Below are 27150 nucleotides of genomic sequence, written 5' to 3'. Positions count from 1 at the left end.
CTCCTGCGCCGTCCCCGCTCCCGCCCGCCGCAGCGTCACGTATGACGTCAGCCTGTCGTCAGGCGGCGCCGGCTTTAAGGCTACTGCTGCCAGCCGTCGGTTGAATGGGTGTCGCGGGGAGGCGGCCGGGTGCCGGCGTCTGGGGGCTGTGGCGGTGGCCTCTGGAGCTGGTTCTCGGCTCCTAGGTTCGGTATTTTTCCGGGGCTGGTAGAGCGGGACGGCGCGGCCCGAGGGAGTCTCGCCTCGACGCCAGCCGTTCCCCACCCCTCCCCAGGCGGCGGCGCCGTTCCGGGGCGGCGACCCGGCCTGCGGCTGCACTTCGCCGGCTTCCCCTCCCTTTTCCCTCTGTGGGCCGGGCCTCCAGCGGAGTGCTTTCGAGAACCCGACTAGCTACTCCGGCGTTGACCGTGTTATGTTTGTCTAGCGCGCAGTTCACCAGGTGATTTCAAAGAACCTTACTGATGCATTCGGGCGTAAATTGCGTTGGTTAGTGGGCTCGGCCGCCTTGCACTTCCCCGGGAGCGCTGAGGGTAAGTGCCTCGCCCGGAGTCACATTTCAGGTGGATTGGAGAGTCCTGTTTCAGCGGCGTCGAATTTCAGTGCACAACACACCGACCACGGTCCTCTTGCCCTCGGGCTTCCACCTGGTCTCACGGTGGCTGACACAACCTTACTCCCTGGATTTTCTCAAGGTGTTTTGTGTGTCAGGAAGGTGAACACCCAGTTCCGCAAGAGCTTTCTTCCCCTTTACCTACCTCTAGGTCATGTGGAAGACATTATCTAACCTAGCTGCCCTTCTTTGGGATTTTTGTGCAGAAAATTGAAAAAACAGATTACATAATTCAGGCATTTCTTTAACAAGACTGTCCTAACACCATTACACTCACCACACACTTGAGTGCTTACCATATGTTTGGTAGTTCTGCCCTAATCCAGACAACTTTTGGATTATTTTAAATTATTGTAATTTGTAAACCGCCTAAGTGTTGCAGTTATATTTTCATAAGATTAGTTAATGGAGGCTTGAAAGCGCTGTTTATTTATTTACTGCTAACTATGCCGTGAGATCCATGAGATGGCTGTTTCATATATGTATTTATATATATTTTTTTTAATTTATTTTTTTTTTAGAGGAGACAACCGAATCTCAGAGTTAATTAACTTGTTTCAGATCACACAGCTAGTAAGTAGTGGACCCAGAATTTGAACCTGAACTCTAACCCGTCTTCAGAAAGGGGATGTAAAAATGGGTGGGGAATTCCCTTCCCAAAATGTAATTTTAGATTTCTCTGTTCAAGAAGCACCTACTCTTGAGAGTTTTTTTCTGGGCAAGCCCTGTAGTGAGAAGGACATGTTTTTTAGTCTACCAATAGGTGTCAGCACATTCTGAACTTGAGCTCTTTCTGGAAGAGCCAGCTGGTAATATGGTAAATACCAACTATTCTAGACTACTAAGGCATGATATTTGGCTTTTCTGCCAAATCAAGATTTTAATGTTTTTAACTTACTCCTAGAGGAATATATAGGACAGTGATGAGCAATTTACCAAAAAAACAAAAACACATTGGAAAAGCTATTATCAAGACCTTTGGAGTTGCGTGACTTTTCGTCCCAGATTCCCAGCTGTGTTTGTGCACATAAGACTTAATTGTGTTAAAAACAAAACCAAAAATAGGTAGTTGGAAACAAGAGAAAGCAGAGATTGCCTGTTTTTTTCTTTCAGGTGGATCTCTGAAACCGGAGGCCGTTTTGAACCTTGACTCTTAATAAATCCTGTGTTCCAAACCCTTAATCTTGGCTATGTTACTATCTCGATGGCCTCTCTTTCTTGATTGCTGCCTGGGACTGGTGGCCACGGCCAGCATTATGCGAGTTTTGGCTAATCCCTTATTTTATGAAGCTTTTCAGACTTTTGAGACTGAAAGGGAAAGACCCCTCCCTTTTAGGGTCTTTTAGGGAAAGACTCTAAAACTTGTGCTGATGGTATTGTGGATTGGGACTTTACAAACTGATGATACGCTGGAAAAATCATAAGAAACTTCCCTAAGAGACCCTAGATTTCAGGTTCACAGTTCACAAATGTGGTGATACACTTTTGGATTGCGTTTAGCTGGTTGCCTCTTTTTGGCTCTGTAACTGCTCTCTCCGCAGAGGCAGTGAATGGAAGATTCTCCCTAAGGTCAGCGTTTAATTAATTGCCTCGCTTTGGCTGCTACAGTATTCCAGGCATCGATCCTTCTATTAAAATTGCCTGGAGGTTGCCAGATCGTCAAACCTCGATCTGTCCAGGACAGCCAGGGAGGGAGTCACTAAATTGAGAGGAGGGAGGCGCCCTGTGCAGTTTACTATCTCGGTCGCCCGCGGCCCGAGGCGCGGGACCTATCCGGTGACTAGATTGGGCCTTGCCCCTGTCCATCATCGGAAAGGACTCCGCGGAGACTGTTTTGCCGTAAGAGTTGGAAACTGAGCACCGCCTATGGAAAAGAGGGAGGTGAGGGTAAACGTTGTGTGTACTTCCCCATTCATTGGATGGCTTCTGTGTCAATCATACCCTGCCCAGTCTCGTTGGCTGGAAGGCCCCAGGCAGGTAGCGTGGACGCGGTGCTGCCCCTCCCGAGCTGCGAACCGGGCGCGTGACGTCTCAGACATTTGTTGTTGGGGTTTGGACTTCATTAATTATTCATTAGGTACTTGAAAGGGCTCCAGTGATTGGTGGCTGGGAGGCCTGGTCGATTGTTTCTTAGCTAGAGATACGTGTCACCCTCTACGCGGCTGGAGAAGTTTCGCATAAATTATCCGATGAGGGGCGGGGCGGGGCCCCCCTGCGCATAGATTAAGCAAATAGGCCGAGGAGGGAGGGGAGGCCGGCTACGAATTAGCCTAAGTTATTAAAGATGGCGGCGGAGCGGAGTCGCTCCCCGATGGAGTCGCCGGTCCCGGCCTCTATGTTCGCCCCCGAGCCCAGCTCCCCGGGGGCGGCCAGGGCCGCGGCGGCTGCCGCCCGGCTCCACGGCGGCTTCGACTCGGACTGCAGCGAGGACGGCGAGGCGCTCAACGGCGAGCCGGAGCTGGACCTCACCAGCAAGGTAGGCCCGGGCGCGGGCGCCGGCGCTGAGGGGACCCGGCGGGCGCTGAGGGGACGGGGCGGCAGGCCGAGCGGTCTCCGGGGCGACGGCGACGGCGCGGGTGGAGGCGGGAGGGGCCGAGCCGAGCCCGCCCACCTGCGGGTGCGGGAAGCGTCTGGGGCTCCCCGGAGAGGGGCGGCCCCCGAGGCCCGCGCACCGCGGTCCTCTCCCGGCGGCGCCTACCCCGGCCTCCCGCCGTCCGGCTCCCGCCGAGACCACAACCCCTCGGCTCCGCCACGTGGAACGGGGGCGCCCGACGCCCGGAGCGCCCCGCGCGATGGCCGTCCCCGAGCAGTGCCGACTCCCCCGAGCCCTAGTGGGTGGTTGTCTCCCTGCACTGGCCCCGGCAACCGAGAGTGGAAGGTGGCCGAGGCAGGGGGAGCGGAGGCGCGGGACGATCACCCCACGGGGAGCGGAAGGCGGCCGGGCTCTTCCTGGTGTCGGAGTAGGAGACAGAAAGTAGTCGCTCAGTCGCCGAGAGGCTTGTCGGAGGAATTCCTTCCCAAACCAAAACTGAAAGATGGGCAGGACCCATAGCCTCGCCATGCTGGGAGTGGGACCTCATCGTGTATGAATGGAATAATGAAGGACCTTTGGAATCGGGGCTTCTGAGCTTGTGAGAAGGTAGGCAGGAATTAAGGGCTCAGCTTCTCCTTGGCATTGGGAGGATGAAGAAGTAAGTATAAGATGTGACTGCTGTTTTGATGGCGCTTAAACATCACTAAAGGAAAGAATGCCAACTTGAGGGTCAGGCAGGGCTGGGTTCCCTTTCCTGCCCTGCCACTTTAAAAGGTTCTGTGACCTTGGGAAAGTTTCTTAACCTCTCGCTTCTCCAGCTGCATCATTTTAAAAGTAGAGATGTGTTGTAAAAATGAGAAATGTATATGATGTTTAAAACAACGGCAGCGATAACAACAGGCCCAAGATGGGGTCGTTTGCCCCCTGGGCTACAAAGCAGTACTTAGTTGCAGCTTCATTCTCTCCCCAGGAGTGAAATTTCTGGGTCAATACTAGTGAGGTAATCTACCGGATAGGACCTCCTGCCCTTCCCAAAGGGAAGATAACCGTGCCTGAGATGATCCTTTCTTTTCTTCCCCTGATAACCTTGTCTCACCCCCTTTCTGCCTATAAAATCTTAGGGTTTTGTACAGCTACTTGGAACTCCTTTCTCCTTGCTCAGTAGAGTGCTGCCTGATTCATGAATTTAGAATAAAGCCATTTAGATCTGGAAATGTACTCGACTGAATTTTGTTTTCTAACAGACACCTAGTACAGTGCCTAATACATAGTACTCAGTAAATGTTTGAAGTGAGCCGAATAACTGATAATTCCCTGTGCAGATTAAATAGCAGCCTATGGAAGAGAGAACACCAATGCCACCTCCTACTGACTGTTGGATAGTTAAGATAAAAAGACGTTTATTGAACATTGAAAACATTTGTGACTTTTCAGAGTCTGTGGTGGCAAAACAGCATGAAACTTGACCCAAACTGGAGATAACTTCCCTTGCAACCTAGGCAGCCAAATTTCAACTTTTCTCTCTCCCTCTAGTCTCAACTATCTATTTAGAAACCAGCTATCTGCCTTATTACAGTTTTCCTGTCTGATGTGTCTACTGCCACAACGAGAATGGCCAAGCTCAGAGAGAGGGATGATCAGAGGAAATGTGTGAGGTGGTGTGACATGATGCAAAACACCCAGGCAGCACCCAGGTTACAAGTATAAGCCCTAGTGAGTCAACTCAGGAAATTGTAAGAAATGCACTTGATTCAAAAGCAGATGAGTTGGATATCAAATCATGGTCAAGATGCTGGAGAATCCTGAAAACATAGTGGGAAATTTCAAGGCAGAGTTGCAAAGAGAATAGTACCTTCATTTCCTGGCCAACTTATTTAATGTCCCGGGATAGGGAAGTGTTACTTCATCTCAGGTCTGGGGAAGTCTTCCTTACTGTTTTAAAGTTGAGAACCTACATACATATATGTGTATATATATACATATATATGTATATATGTGTATATATATATAAATTTTGATGATACTGAAAAGAAAAACTGTGTGGAGGGGAAGAAGCGCTGTGTTGAATAGATTGATTGCTGAGGAAAGGACTGGAAGCTCTAAGTTTATATACTTGCTACAGTTAGCAGGGAAGACCAAAAGTTCTGAGAGCTTTCAAAGGGAGAAACAATTAGCTGACTGTAGTGGCTAGTTTCATCCAAGAAGGTTTTCCTAGGAATGACTTGATAAAGGAAACTAATTACCATTTATTGAGCTGTGGACTAGATGCTTTGCATGTTACCTCACTTGGTCTGTACAGTGTGCTTAGGATGTAGGTAGTATAATATCTATTTGTAGGTTGAAAAACTGAGACTCAGAAAGGTTGAGTTCTTTGTCCAAGGTCACACACAAGTAGTCAGAGGATGGAATCTGACATACCTACTGGTAATTGGCCTCCCCAAATAAGTAGTTCCTATTTTAATGTTACTGGCAGAAATTTGCAAAGTGATGGTGCTAATACTCATCTCAGTGTAATGGGGTTTGTTGATGAAGATGAGTCTTGCAGCGGTTTTAACTGCCGATTCCTAAATAATCAGGTCAGCCAAGGCAAGATGGCACGGAATTCTCCCGTTACTGTAAGAACCATTGGCCTTGGGGGGAGTGCATGGCAGTGCATGAGATCTGTGTCCTGTGAACTGCAAGCCGCAGGGGGGAGACTTTGACATGTAGGTAGTAAAGCAGTGTTCATCAGTTTCTGCCCACAGTCCAGATTCTCAGTCACTGTGGGTCCCGCCCCTCCTGTTAACAGCAGGAAGCAGGCTCCTCACACCCTCTTTTCTGTGGGTTGTGGTTCAGACATACTCATTTTAGTCCATCATATAACTTAACTCATGGAAGGCTTAGGCTCAGAGTCTATTTCAGGAGAGGCAGAGAGGGCATGAGGGGGTTGTGTAGCTATTTTAGGTCAGGGTGCTATGGGGTTCAGTCAGGGTCTTTGGTCAGGCTGTTGATCTACTTTGGCTGTGGTGCTCTTGTAGTAAGTGTGGTCTTAAGGCTGTTGGTTTCTCTTCTAGCTGGTTCTAGTGAGCCCTACATCAGAGCAGTATGACAGCCTACTTCGGCAGATGTGGGAGAGGATGGACGAGGGATGCGGAGAGACCATATATGTCATTGGGCAGGGATCAGGTGAGCATAGTTTTCCTTATGCTTTATTTTTACAAAATTATTTAGAGCACATTTTCCCTCTTTTATTGATTTCCTGTTCATGTGTCTCAGTCACAGTGATTCTTTAGTGTCCGCAGAACTGTTTGGAGGACATTAAAGTACAAAATGATAATGCTAATTCCCACCTTAGTGGTCATAATATGCTTCACTTCAAAGATTCACTTTCCAGGCGGTTTTACAGGTGCTTCTTTTCTACCTCCAGTACTCTCAATTTGTATAAAGGGAAAGTACAACGCAAGGAAACTTCTTATCTCAGGTAATAGAACAAGTCCTGGTTAGATCTATAGTTAAGCCTGCCTTGGGCAGCCCTAGGTCTTACCTCTCCAGGCCCAGGTTACAGATCCCATTGCTACTTAACGGCCTGCTTTGCAGAGAACCTTTGTGATTCTTCTTGACATCTGCAAGAAAGGGACACCCAGAATTCCTCTCTTCTGCGAGGCTACCTTGCCTAAACCACAGTGACCATTCAGTGTGCATAGCTGTGATAACAGAAGTCCTCTTTTTCTCTCTCTGAGATCCTGTCAGACATGTAGCCTTGTTACTGTTCTGGAAGGGGCTGATTAATGTCCTCCCGCCTGCTTATTGCATTGTAATACGGCCCACCAGTTTAGAGAAAGACCGTCCACATTGCAGATTATATCTTGGACTTTTGTTTTTTGGGGCTTTGGGAGTTTTGGGGGGGTTGTTTCTAGTTTATAACCTCGATACAAGGCCCACTTACCCTTGCTTCATTATGACATTATCTTTGCTGAAATGGCAGCTGGGCTTATTAACAATCAGAGATTTAGCTCGTACCAGAACTTGTCTCTGTCATCTTTGCAGGAAGCCTTGGTGGGCCTTGATGGATCATTAAAAGAACAGTTCTTTGCTGAATGTAGGCTTTGTAAAGGCAGGTAGTAATTCCTGTTAGTCTAAGATGGAGAAATCTCAAAATCATTCTTTAAGCATTTGACAGATATCTATTAAGTATCTTCTAAGGGCTTGATACTGTTGCAAAGTACTTTTGGATACTTATAATCCGGTCTCTGTCCCAGAGAGATGGCATATAAATAGATAACTTCAGTAGAAAATAATATTTGGAAATGCTTCAAGACTGACACCTGGAAGAAAGGTTTGATCTCCAAATACTGCTGTGCCGTCCTTTGAACTGTCTCTCCTATCTATCCCTTCCATTCTATCCTTGCTGCCACCTTCCCGTTTCAGGGCTTATCACGTTAAAGAAAGCGTGGTCAGAGAGATAGGCAGACTGAGAAGTTGCCTGTCAAGAAAGGGAGGAAACTGGTCAACATTGTCAAGTGCTAAAGACATTAAGGAGAGTCAGGTTCAGAAAAAGCTGTTCTGTTTGGTGGCTAGGGCATTGTTGGTAGCTTTTTGAAAGCTTTTGTTCAGGTGCACATCTGGCCTACTGTAACAGGATGAACCACTCCAATGCCACGCCATGCTTGTAGCATTGAAGGAACCTCATCTAGATCGATTTTGACAAGTGTTGGGACTGTTCTTTGTTGATCTAAATTCTTAAGACGCCACCCTTTCCCCTTTATTCTTTAATGTGGACTCAGTGAATTTTACCATGCCTTGGCAACTCACAACTAATTAACCATCCAATGGCGAAGCATAGGAAAATGTGAGATGCTCATTGTTGCATCTGCACACCCAAGTGTTATCTTTGCATCTACCAATTGGACGCTGTTACATTCACAGTGACTCCTTCCTGCTGGAATTCTTTAGAGGGAGAAGGCTATCATAACTAGTTAAACAAGTTGAACATCAGAAGACTACACCAGGTGTGAGGCCCCCAGGGGTCAGCTTCATTACTGACTTCCTGTGTGTGCTTGGTGCTTCACCTCTGTTTATCCCATCCTTCATCTGTAAAATGGGGATAATGACATACTTCCTTACCCTACCTCAGAGAGATTTTGTATGGATAAGTTAGGTGTTAAAAAGTTCTAAGCAGAGTAATGTGCTCTTTAAGTATACATTCCTAATTTTAAAAGGTGGCAGCCTGACCTGATAGTTCAGGGTCTGGAGCCTGGTAGGTCTGCATTTGCCTGTTGGCTCTTTTCCTTGTCTTAAAATGGGGTTAATAATAGAATCTATCCCATGGTGTCATGGTGAAGGTTAATACTTGACATACAGTAAGCATTATATAAATGTGTACCTAGCATTAGTAATTTGCAGTAATCATTTTTTAAGGATTCCAAGTTATAGTTGATTTACCATGAGACTTCTTTCAAGAACCACTTTGTTCATTTTTCATATTAAGTCATGGCTTACAAGAGCCAGCTACTATATTAAAAGTTCAGGGAACATAGGAGGAGTGTTAAGTCCTTCTGGGGGAGTCAGGAAGGGCTTCAAAGAAGAGGTGCTCCTTGAATTGGTACTAAAGGGTGAATAGGAGTTTTCTAGGTAAATGGAAGCAGTAGTAAGTGAGCAGAGAAAGTCACATGCACAACACAGAGGCATTGGTGATTGTGGAATATTTGGTGAACCAAAAGTGATTCTCTTAAAAATGTATCTATCTTAGCTTGTAGGGGAGTGGGTTGGGGGAGAGGCAGAGGGAGAGAATCTCAAGAAGACTCCCTGCTGAGTGCGGAGACCAACAGGGGGTTGGCTCTCACCCCCCTGAGATCATGACCCGAGCTGAGGTCAAGAGTTGGATGCTTATCCGACTGAGCCACCCAGGTGCCCCCATATTCCCACTATATTTACTTTACTTCTGTAAAGTGGGAATATAGAGTGTGAGGTTGGGAGTATCAGGAGGGTGAAGGCTGGACAGGTTGCGGGGCCCAGATCTTTAAAGGTTTTTTTTTGTTTTTGTTTTTGTTTTTGTTTTTGTTTTTTTTATTTGACAGAAAGAAATCACAAGTAGATGGAGAGGCAGGCAGAGAGAGAGAGAAAGAGGGAAGCAGGCTCCCTGCTGAGCAGAGAGCCCGATGCGGGACTCGATCCCAGGACCCTGAGATCATGACCCGAGCCGAAGGCAGCGGCTCAACCCACTGAGCCACCCAGGCGCCCCCTTTTTTTTTTAAAGGATTTATTTATTTATTTATTTATTTATTTATTTATTTATTTGACAGAAAGAAATAACAAGTAGATGGAGAGGCAGGCAGAGAGAGAGAGAGAGGGAAGCAGGCTCCCTGCTGAGCAGAGAGCCCGTGCAGGGCCCAGATCTTGATGGTTTCTGAATACTATGTCAAAGAGTGAAGACTTCTATCCTAAACGCATGTTGAGCAGGAGAGTACGTACAGAAAAGGTAAGTCAGATGGCAGGACAGAGATCTGATTAGGTTCAGACATGGCTGAATATGTGGTGTTAGGTAATTGGACCTCTGCAGCTTTTCTCCTTGACCTTTGTCTCTACTCCTCCAGAGTGAGGAATGCAGTGCGTGCTGGTGAAGGGTAATGTGACTGGGAGCATTTTCCAGGAGCTCTAGATGGACAGGGCAACACTCATGATTGCCCCCGGCAATCATGGACCTGAACAGGACCTGAAAGCATTTTGTTTTACCAGAAACAGGGAAGGTTGGATAGAACTTGGGGGTCTGGCAAGAATGGTAGGGTTAGCAGACTTCCTCTTAGGAACACTTGCAACAAGCCCTTCTCTAACCAGAAGATTTCCAGACTCAGTTGGCCATGTATTTGGAAACTCCTCAGCCCAACTGCTCCCTCTTTGTTCATTTGTTTTGCATTTTGCAAACATTAGAGGGCCTGATGGAAGAGAAGCACCCTCATGGGGCATCCGGGGAATGTTTGAGATACCCCCTGTCCTCAGGATGCCTGTGTATAGTAGGGGAGTAGATGCATCCAAAACACTGCTCCACAAGGGGTGGGATGTGGCGCACTGAGCGGCTTTCTAGGATGGCAAATACCTAAGTAAAGGTGTAAAGCTGAAGAAGTACAGGGAACATGGGGGGTGGCGACTGGGCCACTAACACTGGGACAAAACTGAGGAGGGGGTGTGGGATTCCTTTAAGGAATTGGAACCAGATGGTGCTGGGCTGGGGGAGCCATTCCAGAGCTTTGAGTTAGAAGTGAGAATGTCAGAATTGTGGCTGGATTAGTAGCTTAAGCTTGTGTGTATGGAGGTTGGGCTGCAGGGAACTGAGCCCAGGTGTTCTAGGAGAAGCTGGGGGTCTTGCAGGGATGAGGTAGAACAGACCCTGAATCAGGCTGGTGGCACTGGATTGGTAACAAGAGAGCAAGGACAAGGACGGAAGGGCGAGGCCTAAAGCTACAATCAGCAGGACTGGAGGGATGAGCATTGAGCTGGGGTGACCGGGAGGGTGGTGGTGTCATCAGAATGAAGGAAGGCAAGGGAGGAACTAGTCGGGCACAAGGAGGAATCCTTGCCAGAGGAGAAGGCTCTAGGTTTGGAATCAGAAGACCCAAGAGCTCGTGCAGCCCCTTGGCTTTTTAACAACCCTGAGACCTCTGTGGGTTCTGTTTATCCCACTGCTAAATAGGAACAGTAATGCTTACTACTTAGGATTGCGGGGGGGCGGGGGTCTCAAATGCTTTGTTAGGGCTGTTAGTTTTTGTGCTGTTGTTTGAAAGGGGTGGTGGAGTGGTTGAGTTTAGATGCCAGGCTTCGAAGAGTTACCGTCCATCCAAGCCACTGGAAATTCAGTCTGGAGCTCTGCAAAGAGGACAGTGCTAGAAATGAATGTTTCTGTGGTTTGCAAAACTACAGTTTGAACCGTAGAATGAGGTGCCCAAGGGAAATGTTTAGAGGCTAGAGAAAAGGGCCACTGACTAATTGCTAGAAAAGACTGGCATTTAGGGGATCAGAGCAGGAAGAGCAGCCAGAGGAAACCGAGAAGGAAGCAGAGGGTAGAGAGGTGAATCAGGAGAGTTCAGGCAATAGGCAAGCGGAGTGGGAGGGAAGTGCTTCAAGAAGCAAAGGTTACGGGAGGGTAGGGGGGGGGGATAGCGGGGGGGGGGGGGGGGGGATAGCAGGGAGGGTAGCCGGGGGGGGGATAGCCGGCGGTGTCGGATGCTGGAGGGGTCAAGAAAAGGGCATTAGATGAGCGGGTGAAGTCCGTTTATATCTTGAAAACCAGTTTCTTCTGCAGTCATCAGAAATAATAGTCAGCAGGTGCAGTCACTTTTTTGAGATGCTTGGCGGGAAGAGGAGGAACCGGGGAGATGGTAGCTTAGTAAGCAGGGGCAAGGGAAGAGGGGGTGGGTTTCCTTTTCGTGGTTTAAGAATGAGCTCATTTCGAAGGGGAGGCATGGAGGGAGGGAAGAGGAGGTAAGAAAAGGTACTGCAAGGTGTTCGGGAGACAGTATAAGAGAAGAGAGGTTGGGCTCATGCTGCGGGGGTCAGCCTAGGGAAGCAGTGGAGGTGCTCTGTGAGACCCAGAGCCTGAGCCTGGAGGAAAAGCTGAGGGAGCAGTTGTGGAAATTGAATGACACCATGTGGAGGGCACCTTGCCGGGATTGCCTTACAGTAAGCACTCAAGGGAGTGCCTGGTCCATTGACTTTCCTTTGGACGCCCTTCCTCATCCTGAGCTCAGACTTATTTTTTCAGCCGCTTGCTGGATATGTCACCTGAGCTACCTCCTTTAAAAAATCTGTCCCTAACTAAAATCATTCTTAAATTCTCTTCCCGTTTTTCTTTGACTCCTGTCCTCCTGATCTCTTACCTGGATTATTAGTATTATCCCCTAACTGGGCTCCCCCTTTCTGGTCTCTCGCTTGCCAGCGCACCCTTTATATTGCTGCTCCAGACATCTTCGTAACCCACAGCAATCTGGTCATGTTACTCCCCTGCCTAAACCCCCAAGGCTTCCCACTGCCTGGTACATGCTGTGTTTTGCTGCTCTCTGACGTCTCTGCTTAACAGCTCCCACCTCTTGTGTGGTCTCTCACCACGTGACATCCTGCTCCCCAACATACCGAGCTGCTTACTGGTCCCTGAATGTGCCGTGATCTGCCACGCTCCATGCTTCGTTCCTCTGCCTAGGATGTTTTTACTCCTCTCTCTGTAGGTCCGTTTTCCATACTTAGAGACCCGGCTTGGAGTCAGCACCCTGCAAAGCTGTCCTCGGCTTCCTCAGGCAATGCCAGTTGCTCACGCTTTACATTCTTTTTGTACAGTTCTATAGTAAAGCACTTAAGCTGTATTACAATTAATTAATTTTCTGTCTCTCCTGCTGGGCTGGGAGCTCACCAAGGGCACCTGTATTCCCAGTACCCAGCATGAGGCTTGGCATAAAACCTCAGAGAGTCTTAGTGATTACTATTTAATGAGCACCCTGCTTGAAAGGGAAGCCCATGGCACGATTATTTATTAACTCCATGTATGCCCAAGTTTTTGAAGTGTCTGGTAGAGAGAGCCATGTTCTTCTCCAGTGCCTGGGGTGGGGCCTTTGGTAGGGGTGGTTGACCGGCTGGCTTGTTGGCAGGCTGATGTCTGGGCTCTTGTCACCAGATGGGACTGAGTATGGGCTCAGTGAAGCCGACATGGAGGCCTCTTACGCCACGGTGAAGAGCATGGCGGAGCAGATAGAGGCTGATGTCATCCTCCTGCGGGAACGTCAAGAGGCTGGGGGCCGTGTGCGTGATTACCTGGTCCGGAAACGAGTAGGAGACAATGACTTCCTGGAGGTCAGGTGAGGAGGCCTCAGAACAGTTCAGGGGTTTTCTGCAGCGTGACCTTTGGTCTAGGGCTTCGAGAGAACGGTGCTGGAGCCTTCGGCGCCTGGCATCCCAGCTTCACTCCTTCCCCTTCTGAGGCACGGAAGGAGTGTCCAGAGACGTGATCGTCCCATTTGCTATTTCCGTACTTGCCCATCCCTAAATATTTCCATTTGGTCAGAGTGGGAGGCTAGCCGTACATTTGTGGCCGTTGCGTGGGCTGCGTTTTCTTACCTGTCAGCCTGTAAGACTAAAAACCAGTGTCTTGGAGGAGAGCATTCTGTTCCTCTCTTGGTTCTTGGGCTCTTTTCTGGCAGCTTTGAAGAGGCTTGAGGAAGTTAAGAGAGAAAGGCATTGGGACAGGAGCCTAGTTCCTCCTGAATAATTCTTTCTGCTCTCGGTGTCCTTCCAGGGCCATCCCCAACGCGCTTAGCCATGAATGGGAGGGGCGGGAGCTGGAGGGGCTCAGGGGCAAGTCTGTCCTTAGAAATCCAGTTACTTGGGTTCATTTTTGCTCCGCTGCTGACTCTCACAAGGCCGTTTTGGGTTCATGTACACGCAGGGTAGCAGTAGTAGGCAACGTGGATGCTGGCAAAAGCACACTTCTGGGGGTCCTGACACACGGGGAGCTGGACAATGGCCGAGGCTTTGCCCGCCAGAAGCTCTTCCGCCACAAACACGAGATTGAATCCGGTCGTACCAGCAGTGTGGGCAACGACATTCTGGGCTTTGACAGTGAAGGCAACGTGGTGAACAAGCCGGACAGCCACGGTGGCAGCCTGGAATGGACAAAGATTTGTGAGAAGTCCACTAAGGTGATTACCTTCATCGACTTGGCTGGCCACGAGAAATACCTGAAGACCACGGTCTTCGGCATGACGGGTCATCTGCCGGACTTCTGCATGCTCATGGTAAGCGTGAGGCGCTCCTGACGAGGGGAGGCTCCGTGGCTGTTTGGGGGTGCTTATGCGCAAGTGTTAGAAATTGTGCTGCGACGGAGGCCTCTTGGTTTGGGGCTTTGACATTTTATAGGGATGCCCAGTCCTCTGAGCGCTATGACCTTCTCAAGGGCTGTACCTTGATCTCTCTTCCTGGTGCCATTTGCGGTTCTCTTTCATTTTCTAGAGAGGCACAGAGGAGGGTTTCTTGTGGGGCTGGCTTACTACCTTCAGAAACGTTTCTCCTGGGGTTAGGCTGCTCTGTGGAGGTGACACCAGGTGGCACTGCCCAGAGAAGGGGAGGCCTTGGAAGACATGGAGGAGAGCACAGACCGCAGTCAAGAGGGGCAGGGAGGTGGCCTCTTTCAAAGCCTGGGAGGAGTGAAAGCCAGTTCAGGGTGCTTGTTGAGAGGCTGCTGAGTGCCTGGCACCGAGTTGGGCCTGGAGATACAGCAGTTGAGTCTAGTAAGATTTTCCAGCAGCTCATCCTGTAGTTCACCTGAGAAGGGGAGGGAGCGGAGGCTTCCATGTTGGATCATGCCGCAGAGCTTCCCTTCGGGTCCCACTCATCTTCTGTGGACAGAGAGTGGGAGTCTGGGGGGGCCACAGCCTTGCACGCAGCTTCACAGCTTTCACGGAGAGCACAAGTGAGCAAGTTTTCCTTTGACAAGTCCTTCTCCAAGCCTTTCCCCATTTCCCAGTTCCTCCAGCTGCCTGTATTAATAAGTGTAGTAAACACGGGCATCTGTTGAGAGCGGAGTTGATCAAGTTGCCCCACAAACACGGCTTCTCAGGCAATTTCTCCCCAGACTGGAGAGTAAGGAGGCCGAGCATATGTGCGAACGCTCTTGTCAGCGCTCTGCCCAAGGTTCCTGGGATCTCAGCACGATTTCATCTCCCATATCCTTGAGCATTTCGAGGGGCCACCACCAACTTGGCTAAGGAAAGTGGTTCTATGAGAAGGGATTTCAGAGGAGGAGCCGTAGGGTGTACTGGGGGCAGTTGTCAAGTTTGTATTAAGAAAGGTTCAGAAGCCAGTCTCAAATGAGCATTTTTCCAACTGAGCTATAGGGAACGAAGCCAATTAAAGGAAATACTTTCACCCTAGATGAAATGTTCTGTATTATCTGACTTTTAGGCAGTAATCCAAATATTAAACATTTTCTGTAGAAAACACTGAAATTATTATTGCCTCATGACAATCAATTTCCAGAGCGGGAAAAAAAGCTTTAAAATATATAGACAACTGAGTGATAGAGACTTCTTTTATCCCAGTTGGGAAGAACAAAAGCAAGTCTGGGTTGGATAGGAAAGGTGTTTGGAAGAAACAAGAAGAATTAGAAGGCAGAGAGAGGAGGTATCTTGGTGTCGGCAGAAGGGAATATGCAAGGGACGTTGGTGTTGGAGGGATAGCAGCTCACCTGTGACTTGGGATCAAGTGAGAACATCACTTGAAAACCTTCTGGAATGTATTAAATACTATATAAATGTGTTATGGCAACTTTAGTTTTGTTTTTGTAACATTCATTCATGTGGTACATGTGGTATTCATGTGCTACAAAACAAAAAGATGCCAAAGGGCTTATAGTAAAAAGTTTCCCTTCCTCCCTTGTCCGGTTTCCTCTCAGGGCAACCATTATTTCCGGTTTCTTAGGTATTCCTCAAGAGATTTTGTAATCATACCAGCAAATGAGGATATATTCTCTCCATCCAGCTTCAAAACCATCAGAAAAGTTGGAAGAATAATATGATAAATCCCATAGACCCACCACTCAAATTCAGCAATCACTAACGTTTGCTCTGTTCATCTTTCTATGTCTCGGATGCGTATGTTTATTTTTGTTTTGTTTGGGCTGAATCGTTTGAAAATAGATTATAGGAGTTGTGATTCTTGACCCCCAAATCCTTCAGCACACAGCTCCAAAAATAAGAACTATCTCCTGCTGGTACAGCGGCCGGGAAGATGAACAAGAGTTCCCTAATATCTAGGCTGTACGTGCCTCCATGATCTCAGATGTTCCCCAGATGTCTTCCAGCTCTTCACAACCGCTTTTTCAAACAGTGATCCATTCTACACCCTTTTAATGGTAGCATGCTATACACCTTGCTTTTTTTCCTTTCTTAAAAACATACCTTAGGGATTATCCCATGTCAATAGATATCTGTTTCCCCTTTTTTTTTTTTTTAAGATTTTATTTATTTATTTGACAGGCAGAGATCACAAGTAGGTGGAGAGGCAGGCAGAGAGAGAGGAGGAAGCAGGCTCCCAGCTGAGCAGAGAGCCCGATGCGGGGCTTGATCCCAGGACCCTGGGATCATGACCTGAGCCGAAGGCAGAGGCTTTAACCCACTGAGCCACCCAGGTGCCCCTGTTTCCTCTTTTTTGTCTGTATATTTTGTATGGCACATTTTGTACATTTTGTATGGCACACTTACACCCATGCCCGCGTTTATTTAGCCAACCTTTATGGTGATATTTTATCTTTTTTTTTTTTTTTTTAAGATTTTGTTTATTTCTTTGACAGGCAGAGATCACAAGTAGTCAGAGAGGCAGGCAGAGAGAGGAGGAAGCAGGCTCCCCACTGAGCAGAGAGCCCGATGTGAGGCTCGATCCCAGGACCCTGGGATCATGACCCGAGCCGAAGGCAAAGGCTTTAACCCACTGAGCCACCCAGGCGCCCCTATGGTGATATTTTAAAACATTTATTGTTCTGGGAGGGAATAGAGAGCTGCCATTGCCTAAGTATCTAAATCACGCTGGGCATGCACAGGACCTTTGACCTACGTTCTGACACTTAAACCTCAGGAGACCCTCTAAAGGGGATGTTATTATTCCTCCATTTTACAGATGGGGAAACTGGGGGCCAGTGGCGTTAGACTGAATCTGCCTTGATGACGCTAGACAGTTGTTTCCCTGGACTGTCTGGGTTTGTCTTTTTTTTAATTGCTTCCAAGTCTTTTCAGATTTTGACAGGCCACATCATTAAATCAGAGGTTAAAGCCATCTGTGCCCAGCCACACTTTCATCAACGGATCTTTTGTTTCTGGCCTAAGACTTCTGCTCCATGTGTTCTGTTCTGATGGAGGCCTCAGATGGGCTTCAGAGGAGAGCTCTCTCTTAACCCAGCCTTCTCTGAGGCCCTGTGCCCACCCAGCATCAACTTGTCTCCCTTGTCCTGACCTTTCCTTCTGTGTTGGGGCAGGTGGGCAGCAATGCTGGCATCGTGGGGATGACCAAGGAACATCTGGGCTTGGCATTGGCACTCAATGTGCCTGTCTTTGTGGTGGTCACCAAGATTGACATGTGTCCTGCCAACATCCTGCAAGGTAAGTGAAGCCTGCGGCTAGTAGCAATCTCCGTTTGGGGCTGTCACCCACTGTGGCTCCTTGGTGGTGCTGCCAGGGCTTCTGCCCAAATCTTCTGCTTTTTTTATCTTGTGCTCAGACCTTGGTCTGAGTTTTCATCAAGCCAGAATTTTCTGCTTCCTCCCTGTTTAGCTCTTGGTCTAAGCACCCTAGAATTATCCCCTGCTCTTTGTTCCTTCTGGTTCCAAATATAGGATCCTTGAGATTCCTAATCTGGCATCTTTTTTCAGATGGTCCCAGGGCCAGGGTGTTGGGTTTTACCATCTGAATGGTATATATACGGAGGCATTTGGGCAGAGGGTCTGATTGCCTTCTACCAACAAATGTTTCAGAAAAGCCTCACATTTCTCCCTCATTCCTACAGATAGTAGAAGAGAAACGGAGAGGTGTCCTTTTGGAATGCCTCATAAGGGCTTCTGCAGATGTGTAAATATCCTAGAGATCCTTTGTCGGATGACTTTTTATCCAGGAAGCAGAGCATTCTGAGAAGAACATTGCCTTTCCCATGGACCCGCTTTCTTACAGGATGTGGGTCTTTAAGAGACTCTGGAGAAATATGACAAATTTCAGACTCGTAACCTTACCAGACAGGCCGTATCTGTGTTCCTTCTCCTCTAGCAAGCATGTGCCCACCCCAAGTTTTGATCCTCCTTTTGCTTCTCCAGGCATGGCATAACACTGGTCCGTCTGTCCCCTGCTTCTCTCAGCAAGGAGTGGACCAGTCTTGACCTGGAAACCTGGCCAGAGAGAAAGCTGTGTCCCCCTAATTGTGTTCCATTTCAACCTTTAAGAAACCCTGAAGCTGTTACAGCGCTTGCTGAAGTCTCCAGGCTGCCGGAAGATCCCTGTGTTGGTACAGAGCAAGGATGATGTGATCGTTACGGCCTCCAACTTCAGCTCTGAGAGGTAATGGGGTAGGGAGCACTCACTGCTGAGCAGGCAGAGATTGGTTGGAATAGAAGATTCTGGTCTCAGTATAAGCTCTCCCATGCTGGCAATGTTGCCTAGGAGCTGCATCAGGCAACCCAGATTCTGACGTGCTGGCCTTGCTGAAATTGGAATTCTGGCTGAGGCTTCAGTGTCTTTACGAGTGAAGTGGGAACAGTATTCCCTTCCCCACAGGGTCCTCAGAAGTGTTAGAAACGATGTGTATAAAGCACTTAGCACTGTGGCTGGCTGCCGTGTGATACATACACAGCCCTTTTTATAACTGTTATAAGTTTTTATACTGTTGTCTCTCAGAAACTCTCTAATCACAGAGTAGCATTTGGCATTTATTCATTAGTGAATCCTTTGGTTCCATACGTGTTTATTAGATGTTCTGTACTAAGGTCTTTGAGGCATTGAGGATTCAGAGTGGACTCAGGTATAATCCTTTTCCTCAAGGTGGTCACCTCCTTGGTCAGAGATACTCTCTTGATGATAGTGAACTTTGTTAAGTTTGTTCCTTTTCCCAGAGTCTTGGGGTGCTCTGGAGCCATCTGCCTCCTGGCTTGGTGGGTATGCAGCACCTGGAGCAGGCCGGCGTTTTGGCCTGTGGCAGTGTCCCGGCGCTGCCTTCAGTACCGTCAAGCGGCCAGCAGAGGGGGTGCGTTTCCATTCATTCCTTGGGCCTGTTCTGTGCAGGTGCTATTCTGGGAGCAGTGGGGAGTATTACAATTCCTGATCTTGAAGAGTGTGATTAACCTTGGATAGGAGACATAGAGACTGTTGTGATGACTGATGGAAAATCAGGTGTAATTATGTGTAACAGAAATGCAAAAAGTGCTCCCTAGATCTGGGAGGAGTCAGGAGTGTCCATCAGAGAAGGGTTTCCTGGAAAAATCTGCCTTGGAAATGGGCCCTGGAGGACTTGTTAGTTGGGTAAGAGGGAAGGAGTTGAGGCAGCAGGATCAGAATAAAGAAATACCCGGGAAGCAAAAAAGTACTAAGCTTTTGGGAGAGGAGAGGATTCTCTGGTCTGCCTGGCAGACAGGAACTTGAGAGGAATAAACCTGCAGAAATGTTGGGAAGAGGAAATTCTGTCTGACTTCTTTGCAGTGGAAAGGCGGAACTAAGCCAATTTAAGAATTTTAAGATGTGTATGCTTCAGGGGCCTGGATGGCTCAGTTGGTTAAGCAACTGCCTTCAGCTCAGGTCGTGATCCTGGAGTCCCGGGACTGAGTCCCACATCAGGCTCCCTGCTCTGTGGAGAGTCTGCTTCTCCCTCTGACCTCCCCTCACATCCTCACATGCGCGTGAGCTCTCTCAAATAAATAAATAAATAAAATTTAAAAAAAAAAAAGAAAGAAAATGTGTGTGCTTTAGGAAGAAGAGGCAGCCATACGAACCCCAAATACAGCAGTGGTAGAGGGACAGAGACAAGGGGACAGATGTTAGAGATAAAACTGAATGAAAGAAGAAGGCCTTAGAGGGGCGTCTGGGTGGCTCAGTGGGTTAAGCCGCTGCCTTCGGCTCAGGTCATGATCTTGGGGTCCTGGGATCGAGTCCCGCATCGGGCTCTCTGCTCAGCAGGGAGCCTGCTTCCCTCTCTCTCTTTCTCTCTGCCTGCCTCTCCATCTACTTGTGATCTCTGTGTCAAATAAATAAATAAGTAAATCTTTAAAAAAAAAAAAAGAAGAAGAAGAAGAAGAAGAAGGCCTTAGAGTGGTCTGGCCAGCAATTGGAAGGCTGGGGCAGGGAGTGGAGCCCAGGCCTGGGAGGCTGGTGAGGGGGCAGCGGGGCCCTTAGCTGCCTCACATGTTCCAGAAGGTCTTCTGCTCCCACCCTGTCCCACAGGAGCTGGCCACCTGAGCTCCTTTGTCTTTCTTCACCCTCCACTTAGGATGTGCCCGATATTCCAGATCTCCAACGTTACAGGTGAGAACCTTGATCTGCTGAAGATGTTCCTCAACCTCCTCTCCCCCCGCACCAGCTACCGGGAGGAAGAGCCTGCCGAGTTTCAGATCGATGACACCTACTCTGTGCCGGTGAGTAGCTTCTGGAGGACTGAACAGTAGGAGGCTGCGTGGGTGCTTCCCGCAGGGACATCATGGCAAGTAGGTCGTGGGGAGGACCTAAGTGGGATCGATTGACTGGACCCTGGCCTTCTCTGCAGGGTGTGGGGACAGTGGTGTCGGGGACAACACTGAGAGGCCTGATCAAGCTGAATGACACACTGCTGCTTGGCCCAGATCCCCTGGGTAACTTCCTGTCCATTGCTGTCAAATCAATCCACCGCAAGCGCATGCCTGTTAAGGAGGTGCGAGGGGGCCAGACAGCCTCCTTTGCACTGAAGAAGGTGAGTGCCCAGAATACCAAGAACTCCCCTCGGATTCTTACATTAGACTCGGGGCCATTTCTAGTCATCCTGGCTGTTCCATATGGCGGGGATTACTGACCTCACTTTTATAGGTCAGAAAACTCAGGCTCAGAGAGTCCCAGTGACTTGCCCAGGAACACACAGCTAGTAAGTTCTAGAGCCAGGACTTGAGCCCAGGCCTGCCTGCCTTCTAAAAACTCTTTTCCTTCTCCTAGTGCCTGAGATAGGTGCTCCAAGCTCAGTGGTAAGATCAGAAAGACACCACCCTCCTGTGCAGATTGTCACTCTAGGTAGGATCCTTGGAGTCCATGCCAAGTCCTCCTCCTAGTCAGTCCTCTGTCCCTCAGGAATTGGGGTAAGTGTTAGCTCTAGGGTCACCTACTTCCCTGCCAACCACATTAACCAGCAGAGTGGGACTTTCCTTATCCTCTCCAACAGTCATATCATGCTCGCCCTGTCCCTTCCACTTGAACGCTTGCCTACCTCTGCCCTCTCACCGCTGCTTAATTCTTACCCATCCTTCAAAACCTGGCTGAAGTGCCAGCTCCTGCCCAAAGCCATTCCTGATCCTCAGTAGCGGTGTTTAGGCTTCCCACTCAGAACTCAGGTCGGCCCTGCATTATCCACCCTAAAAGGCCTGTGATCTAGTGCAGTAGGAGGTCAAGGCTGAGTTGGGGTGGTCTCCATTCCCAGAAAGAACTCCTGGTCCTCTGGGACCAGAGGAGAGAAGCCCTGGGCATTATTTGCCCCTGAGGTCTGGCATTCCCTCTTTCTTTCAGATCAAGCGCTCGTCCATCCGCAAGGGCATGGTGATGGTTTCCCCACGCTTGAATCCCCAAGCATCCTGGGAGTTTGAGGCCGAGATCCTTGTCCTCCACCACCCCACCACGATTAGCCCACGCTACCAGGCCATGGGTAGGTGTCGAAGGGCACTGTCAGCAGAGGCCCTCTGCTCTAGCTCTCCCAGCAGAGTACTGCAGCTACCCAAACCCCGAGCTTTCAGCTGCAGCCGAGAGTCGGGTCTCCCTCTCCTGCCCGTAAGCTGCCGTGTTTATTCAGTTCTGCAGACATTAACCAAGTGCCGGCTTGGCCGGGCTCTGGAGACCCAGTCTTGCCCCCAGAACCTCACTTTCATTCCTTCAGCAAACATCTTCAAAATGCTGCTGTATTCCATGTGGTATTGCTAAGACGCTGGGGACACAGTGCTGGGCAGGGGATCTACCATCAAGAAGCCAACAGTCTAGAGAAGGCACACATGTGAACAGAGTGCCCTGTATTCCAGAACCAGGACCGTGGGTCCCGGGACAGGGGCTAACTGGGTGTGTAGGGCAGGATCAGACCTGAGAGCGGACCTCCAACTCACTTGGCCACACGCGGCCCCCTGAAGCCTTTAGCGGACCACAGCTCCAGCATATTCTATATTCTCACTCCTGTCTCTCCTGCCCAGAGGCCACTGGGGAGCTCAGTGACCTCTATTGTGACCCCCTGGCTCTATCAGCTCTGTGGTGACCCCCTGGTTGTCTTGGCAGTGCACTGTGGGAGCATCAGGCAGACGGCCACCATTCTGAGCATGGACAAGGACTGTCTACGCACCGGGGACAAGGCCACTGTGCACTTCCGCTTCATTAAGACCCCTGAGTACCTGCACATAGACCAGCGGCTGGTGTTTCGAGAAGGCCGCACCAAGGCTGTGGGCACCATCACCAAGGTATGGCCAGGCAGTCCTCCTCACCCAGCCCCAGGAAGCACTAGGTCACGGCAGTTGCAGACTGTGAGCGCAACAGGGGAAGCCCTACAAAGTGCCCCTAACTGCCAGGGACAGAAGTGCTAGTTCCTGCCTTAGGAGAGTTGGAACAGTGCTGAAGTGTGGCCTCAGTGCCGTTTTCTGTCTCCCCCTGAGAGGTCTCCCTGGGCTTTGGTGGTGACCCTGGAGGAGAGCAGGTGGGGTTGAGGCCTGTCTGTCCTCATAGGAAACAGTGGTATCTGGACGTGGCTGTGGTTGGCCTCTGAGATGCCCCAGGTGCAGGCTCCAGTGGCCTGGCTGGGGTGCTACCCTTACAGCACTGGGTCAGGTCAGAGTGAATGTTGGACAGCAGGGGGGCCTAGGCGTGAGTTCCCTTGGGGCTTGAGCTGTTTGTGTGTCCTGGAGCCCACTTCATGCCCTCTGCAGACTTCACTCGTGGCTTTGGGTAGGGGCGCTTGACAGAGTGATTTGACTCTTACTCCAAACAGCCTGTGTGAAATCTTGGGATCAGCCTTAGGGTGGCCTTGCCTCCAGAACAGCCTTCCTCAGGCCCTTCCATGCAGACCTGATCATGTCCCTGAAGGCCACTTGCTTCTGGGACTGACTGAGAGCGGCAGAAGCTTCCGGCACGTGCTGTAGTGCCCTTGGGGGTATGGCAGTCCCCCCTCCTGCTTTGAGATTGAACCTGGGCCACAAGGGAAGGCGCTAAATCAGTCCCTCCTGGGTGGTAGCAGTTAGGATATCTGATAGCCACGCTCTAAATGTTTCTAGATGCCGAACATTCACTTGGTCTCTTTGGGAGGCCTGAAGTTAAAATTGCCGCAGACTCTTGTTATGGGCGCAGTGGGAGAGATGGAGTTGTTGCTCTGAGGAGTTTCAGCCAGCTTAGCAGGGAAGCCTCAAGGTCCTTCCAAGGCTCTGGGCGGGCCAGACTCGAGCCTAGGAGCTTGGCCAGGTCGGAGATGGCCAAGATGCACAGGCTGTCAGTGGGCAGAGCAGCTGGGGCAGGCACTAGGACGGAGCGGGCTGGGCTGAGGCAGGTGAGACTTCAGCGGGGGAAGGGGCTGCCCTGGGACACTGAATGGGGATGAAGACATCTCTCTAGCCCACCACCCCTGTCATGGCCCCCTTGCCATCCACCTTGCTCAGGACCAGAGGGGCCAGGGCGTGGGAAGTCCCCGGGGGCCAGGGCCTGGGGCCTGGGCAGCCGAGCCGATGCCACCGCCTGCAGCTCCGGTCTCATCCTTAACTCCTCGCCTCCCGCAGCTCCTCCAGACCACCAACAACTCCCCGATGAATTCAAAGCCCCAGCAAATTAAAATGCAGTCAACGAAAAAGGGTCCCTTAACGAAACGAGAAGACGGAGGTCCCTCTGGAGGGCCGGCAGTAGGGGCGCCCCCACCTGGAGATGAAGCTTGCTCTCTGGGGACTGTGCAGCCGGCTGTGTCCAGCAGTCTCCAGCCACAGGTGAGTCTGTGGCTCGGGCTGGGCTGGTCCCCTGACCACCTCGGGGTGGGAGTAGGAGGGTGACTGATACTCTAGTTGGTGGAGGTGACAGGACAGCTTCAGGCAGCCTGGGTCTCGCTCCCACGTCTGCAGAGCATAGAAGGTGTCTCCCCCAACTCTCAGCACATAAGTGCCAAGTGAGCACTGTTTGTCTCTTAGGGCAGTATTTTCTGACCTGTGAGGTGTGGCCTGCATAAAGCTGATTTAGTCGGTCGTGATTAGCATTTGATAATGAAGCAATAGAAAATGTCTGGGTTTCCATCTCCCAAGAGCGAGTGCGTGGTCTCCCTGTGGGACTAGGATGTGTGTGTGGCGGTCCAGAAGGTCGTCGGAAAGGTGAAGACGGTCCTCCTGGGTGGGCGTAGAGGAGGCCGTGGGCCCGTACTCGTGCGGCTCGCACTCAGCGTCTCCTGTTAGCTCTGTCCCCTGCTTCTGTCCTGCTGCCCCCTCATATTGCTCCTTCCGGGGTCATCTCTCTCTGACCCCCATTTGGAGAAGGAAACGCCTGTGTGGACCTGTCCTTTCTGTTCTCTCTCCCACATTGGGCCTTTCTCTTTCCACCTCTCCGCGGGGGCAGGTGGTGCTTTCTGCTGTCCTAGTGCTTCTTGCAGCGCCTCTGTCTCAGCCCATCATCATGTGCGCCCCGCTTGCTAGGAAGGCAGGCTGGGTGCTGGCTCCCATCTGACAGAGGGGGTGTGCCTGGCTCCAAGTCACATAGTAGTAGATGACTGTTCAGGCTAGGCTAGGACCGTCCTTCCTGCTTGCTTTTCTCCTACCCCTTTTCCTGCGCCCCTGCCCCTCTGCTGTCCTACCCTGCTCCCAGTGGGCCACTACTTCTCAAGCTCCTTCTTTCTCCCTTTCAGCCCAAGCCCAGCAGCGGGGGCCGGCGACGGGGGGGCCAGCGGCACAAAGTGAAGTCCCAGGGGGCCTGCGTGACTCCTGCCAGCGGCTGCTGAAATCTCCCTGGCCCACCCCCACCAGCCAAGGGATCCTTGTACTCGGGCCACTGTTCCGCCACATGGGCCAGAGCAGCTCTGACCACCACCCGCCCCCCCCGGGCCACAGCTGGAGCCTCATCATTCCCCGCCCCCACCCCCATTTTCCAGGGGGGTTGTAATTTATAAGCTGAGGAAGGTGGCCAGACTTCCGGAGGACTGACCATCATCCACCTTCTTCCCCGCCTTCTTCCTTAACTCAGATTTTTTGTACATCTGGGCCCTTAGTTTTTATTCTTTTTATTATCTCTCTCTCTCTCTCTTTAGTGTGTGTGTGTATGTGCGTGTGTGTGTGTGTGTGCGTGCAGAAGGATGGTGGTGCGGAAGTGCAGCCGGTCAGGGCCCTGGCAGTCTTTCTCCCTTTTCCCTCTGTGGCTGGCCACCAGCCTCTAGGAGCTGGCTGCCTGCCCATCTGTCCATCCGTCTGTGTGTCTCTGTGACAACCTTTAGGGGCTTTCAGGAGCTAAAGAGCACCCTCCTCCCCTGTGCTCACCGTCCTCCCCTGTGCTCACTCCTCTGCACCCAGGGCCCTCCACAAAGCCGGACTCAGGGCTTGGGGGCTTCAGAAGTTCTGCCAGAGCAGGGAGCCTTCCTTCTGGGACTGGGGGGCTTTTAACAGAATGGAGAGTGCTGGCCTTTTTCTCTCTTCTCCTTCCCCCTCTTACATCCCCAAACAGGTAATGCCAAAAGCTCTTAAACTGTAGCCTCTAGATGTGTGGAGGAGAGAGGCACTTGGATTGTAGGACCCCTCCCTGCCCCTAACTCTGACCCTTGCCACTGACCCAAAGACAGCTGGTGGTTTTCCTTTCCCTATGGAGACAATCCTGTGTTTGCCTGGCCAGGCCAGGGCAACTCCCATGGTGTTGATTTTGAGCTGGAGGCTCTGGTCCTCGAACTTTATATGATAGGAATCTTCCTGGGCCTTGGGGCACTGATGACCTGGACTGGGTTTGGCTTGTTCTGGGTCCCGGTCACCAGCACCTCTTACTGGTGGGGGTGCGAGGGGTTCCGCTGAGCCAGGCCAGGACTGGAACCCCTCCTTCCCCACTACAGCCCCGCCATGTTGCCCCATCATGGCTGCTACAGGAGCACAACAGGGAAGGGCCTGGGCCCCGTTTGGGGTGTGAGAGGGCAGGTAGGGGTAGTGAAAAGGTTCTTCCAGGCCCAGCGCAGAGCATTAAAACCTCTGGAAGATTCACTTCCTGGGGTGGGATGGAGTGGGGATCACTCAGGCCAGTGAGGGCATTGTGGGGCCCAGACCAGTCTGGCCTGAACTGTGGCCAGAAGCCCTAGGTTTAGGGTGGACTGGTGGGTGGAGATGTTCTTCCTAGCCAGGGCAGACACCCAGCTGGCTGGGCCCTTCCTCAGCCTTGCCTCCCTCCCATTCCTAACCCTTCTCCATTCTTCCTGCTTCTGGACTGCTGGTCCCCTCACCTCCCCTCCTTCCAACTATTTCCAGTTACCACTGACCCATGGCCATGGACTGACCAGACCAGCACAAAAAATAAAAGTTTGTTTCAAGCTGATGGTGTCCTGTTCCCTGCCCAGGCCCTCCAGGTGGAGGTGCACCACCGGGAGCGCTGGCTGTGCCTGCCCCAGAGCCCCCCCCTGCTGCGGTGCAGGGCAGGGGCAGGACGAGCCCAGCTTCTCTTAGGCCTGCATGGCTTCAGAACACAGGCCTCTGTGGCACATGTGACACAGGCCAAGTGGCCAGTCTTCCCCGAACCTACTTCCTCATCTGGAGCGAGAGTTAAACAAAATGCCTGTGTGGTGGGGGTTGCGAGGGTTCTGCGAGAGAGTGTGTGGCGAGGCTCAAGGCGTCCGCCTGTGGGAGGCGCCACTGACCCAGCCCCTGCTGCTTCCCCAGGCCGTGGGCTATTGTGCAGGGAGAAAGGGGCTGTTGACATGTCTCTGCTGGGTGTCTCCCTCACTTAGGCGCTTTGATTTTGAAGCCACCATCTAGGAGACAGGTGGCAGTCGGTTTTCCTAGTGAAGGCAGCTGAAGCTCAGAGCAGCGGGGCCAGCACCCCACCCACCCACCCCATCCGCGGTGTGTGGCCGCTCTGCCCCATGGCCTTTGGCCCCAGCCTTTGTGTGCTCTTTCCTTCTTGCTTTTTGACTCTGGTTCTCCCTAGAGGGGCTGCTGCCCACTGGTGCCGTTGTACGAGGAAGGCTCCAGCACAGCGCACCCCTCTGCTCTTGGTCCCCGTGGCAGGTGCTGTGGAGTCCGTGTTTCCCCAGGATTTCACCGGGGTGGGACCTTGTTTGGTTTGAATTCTAAGAGTAACCACTTTCTTTACATTTGGAAACTGGT

At 50.8% G+C, this 27150-nt stretch overlaps 1 protein-coding gene across 2 annotated transcripts; it reads left to right on the top strand.

Moving 5' to 3' along the window:
• The first annotated feature begins 64 nt into the window (after positions 1–64).
• On the top strand, positions 65–26361 carry GTPBP1 (GTP binding protein 1). 2 transcript variants are annotated; one of them, XM_032346260.1, is made up of 13 exons: positions 65–439; positions 1724–3086; positions 6197–6308; positions 12781–12961; positions 13549–13897; positions 17128–17251; positions 18082–18196; positions 20115–20259; positions 20388–20570; positions 21371–21506; positions 22121–22299; positions 23602–23802; positions 24705–26361. In XM_032346260.1, exons 2-13 carry the CDS (start codon positions 2895–2897, stop codon positions 24795–24797), a joined length of 2010 nt encoding a protein of 669 aa, XP_032202151.1. In that variant the 5' UTR covers positions 65–439; positions 1724–2894; the 3' UTR covers positions 24798–26361. The 2 variants fall into 2 exon arrangements, with proteins under 2 accessions (XP_032202151.1, XP_032202150.1); XM_032346259.1 differs by having other exon boundaries at positions 65–530.
• The last annotated feature ends 789 nt before the right edge of the window (positions 26362–27150 follow it).

Source organism: Mustela erminea, chromosome 6, assembly GCF_009829155.1.
Source record: "Mustela erminea isolate mMusErm1 chromosome 6, mMusErm1.Pri, whole genome shotgun sequence".
Classification (NCBI taxonomy): Eukaryota; Metazoa; Chordata; class Mammalia; order Carnivora; family Mustelidae; genus Mustela; species Mustela erminea.
The sequence above is the reverse complement of the archived record's forward strand: the minus strand, read 5'-3'. Positions and strand labels throughout refer to the sequence as shown.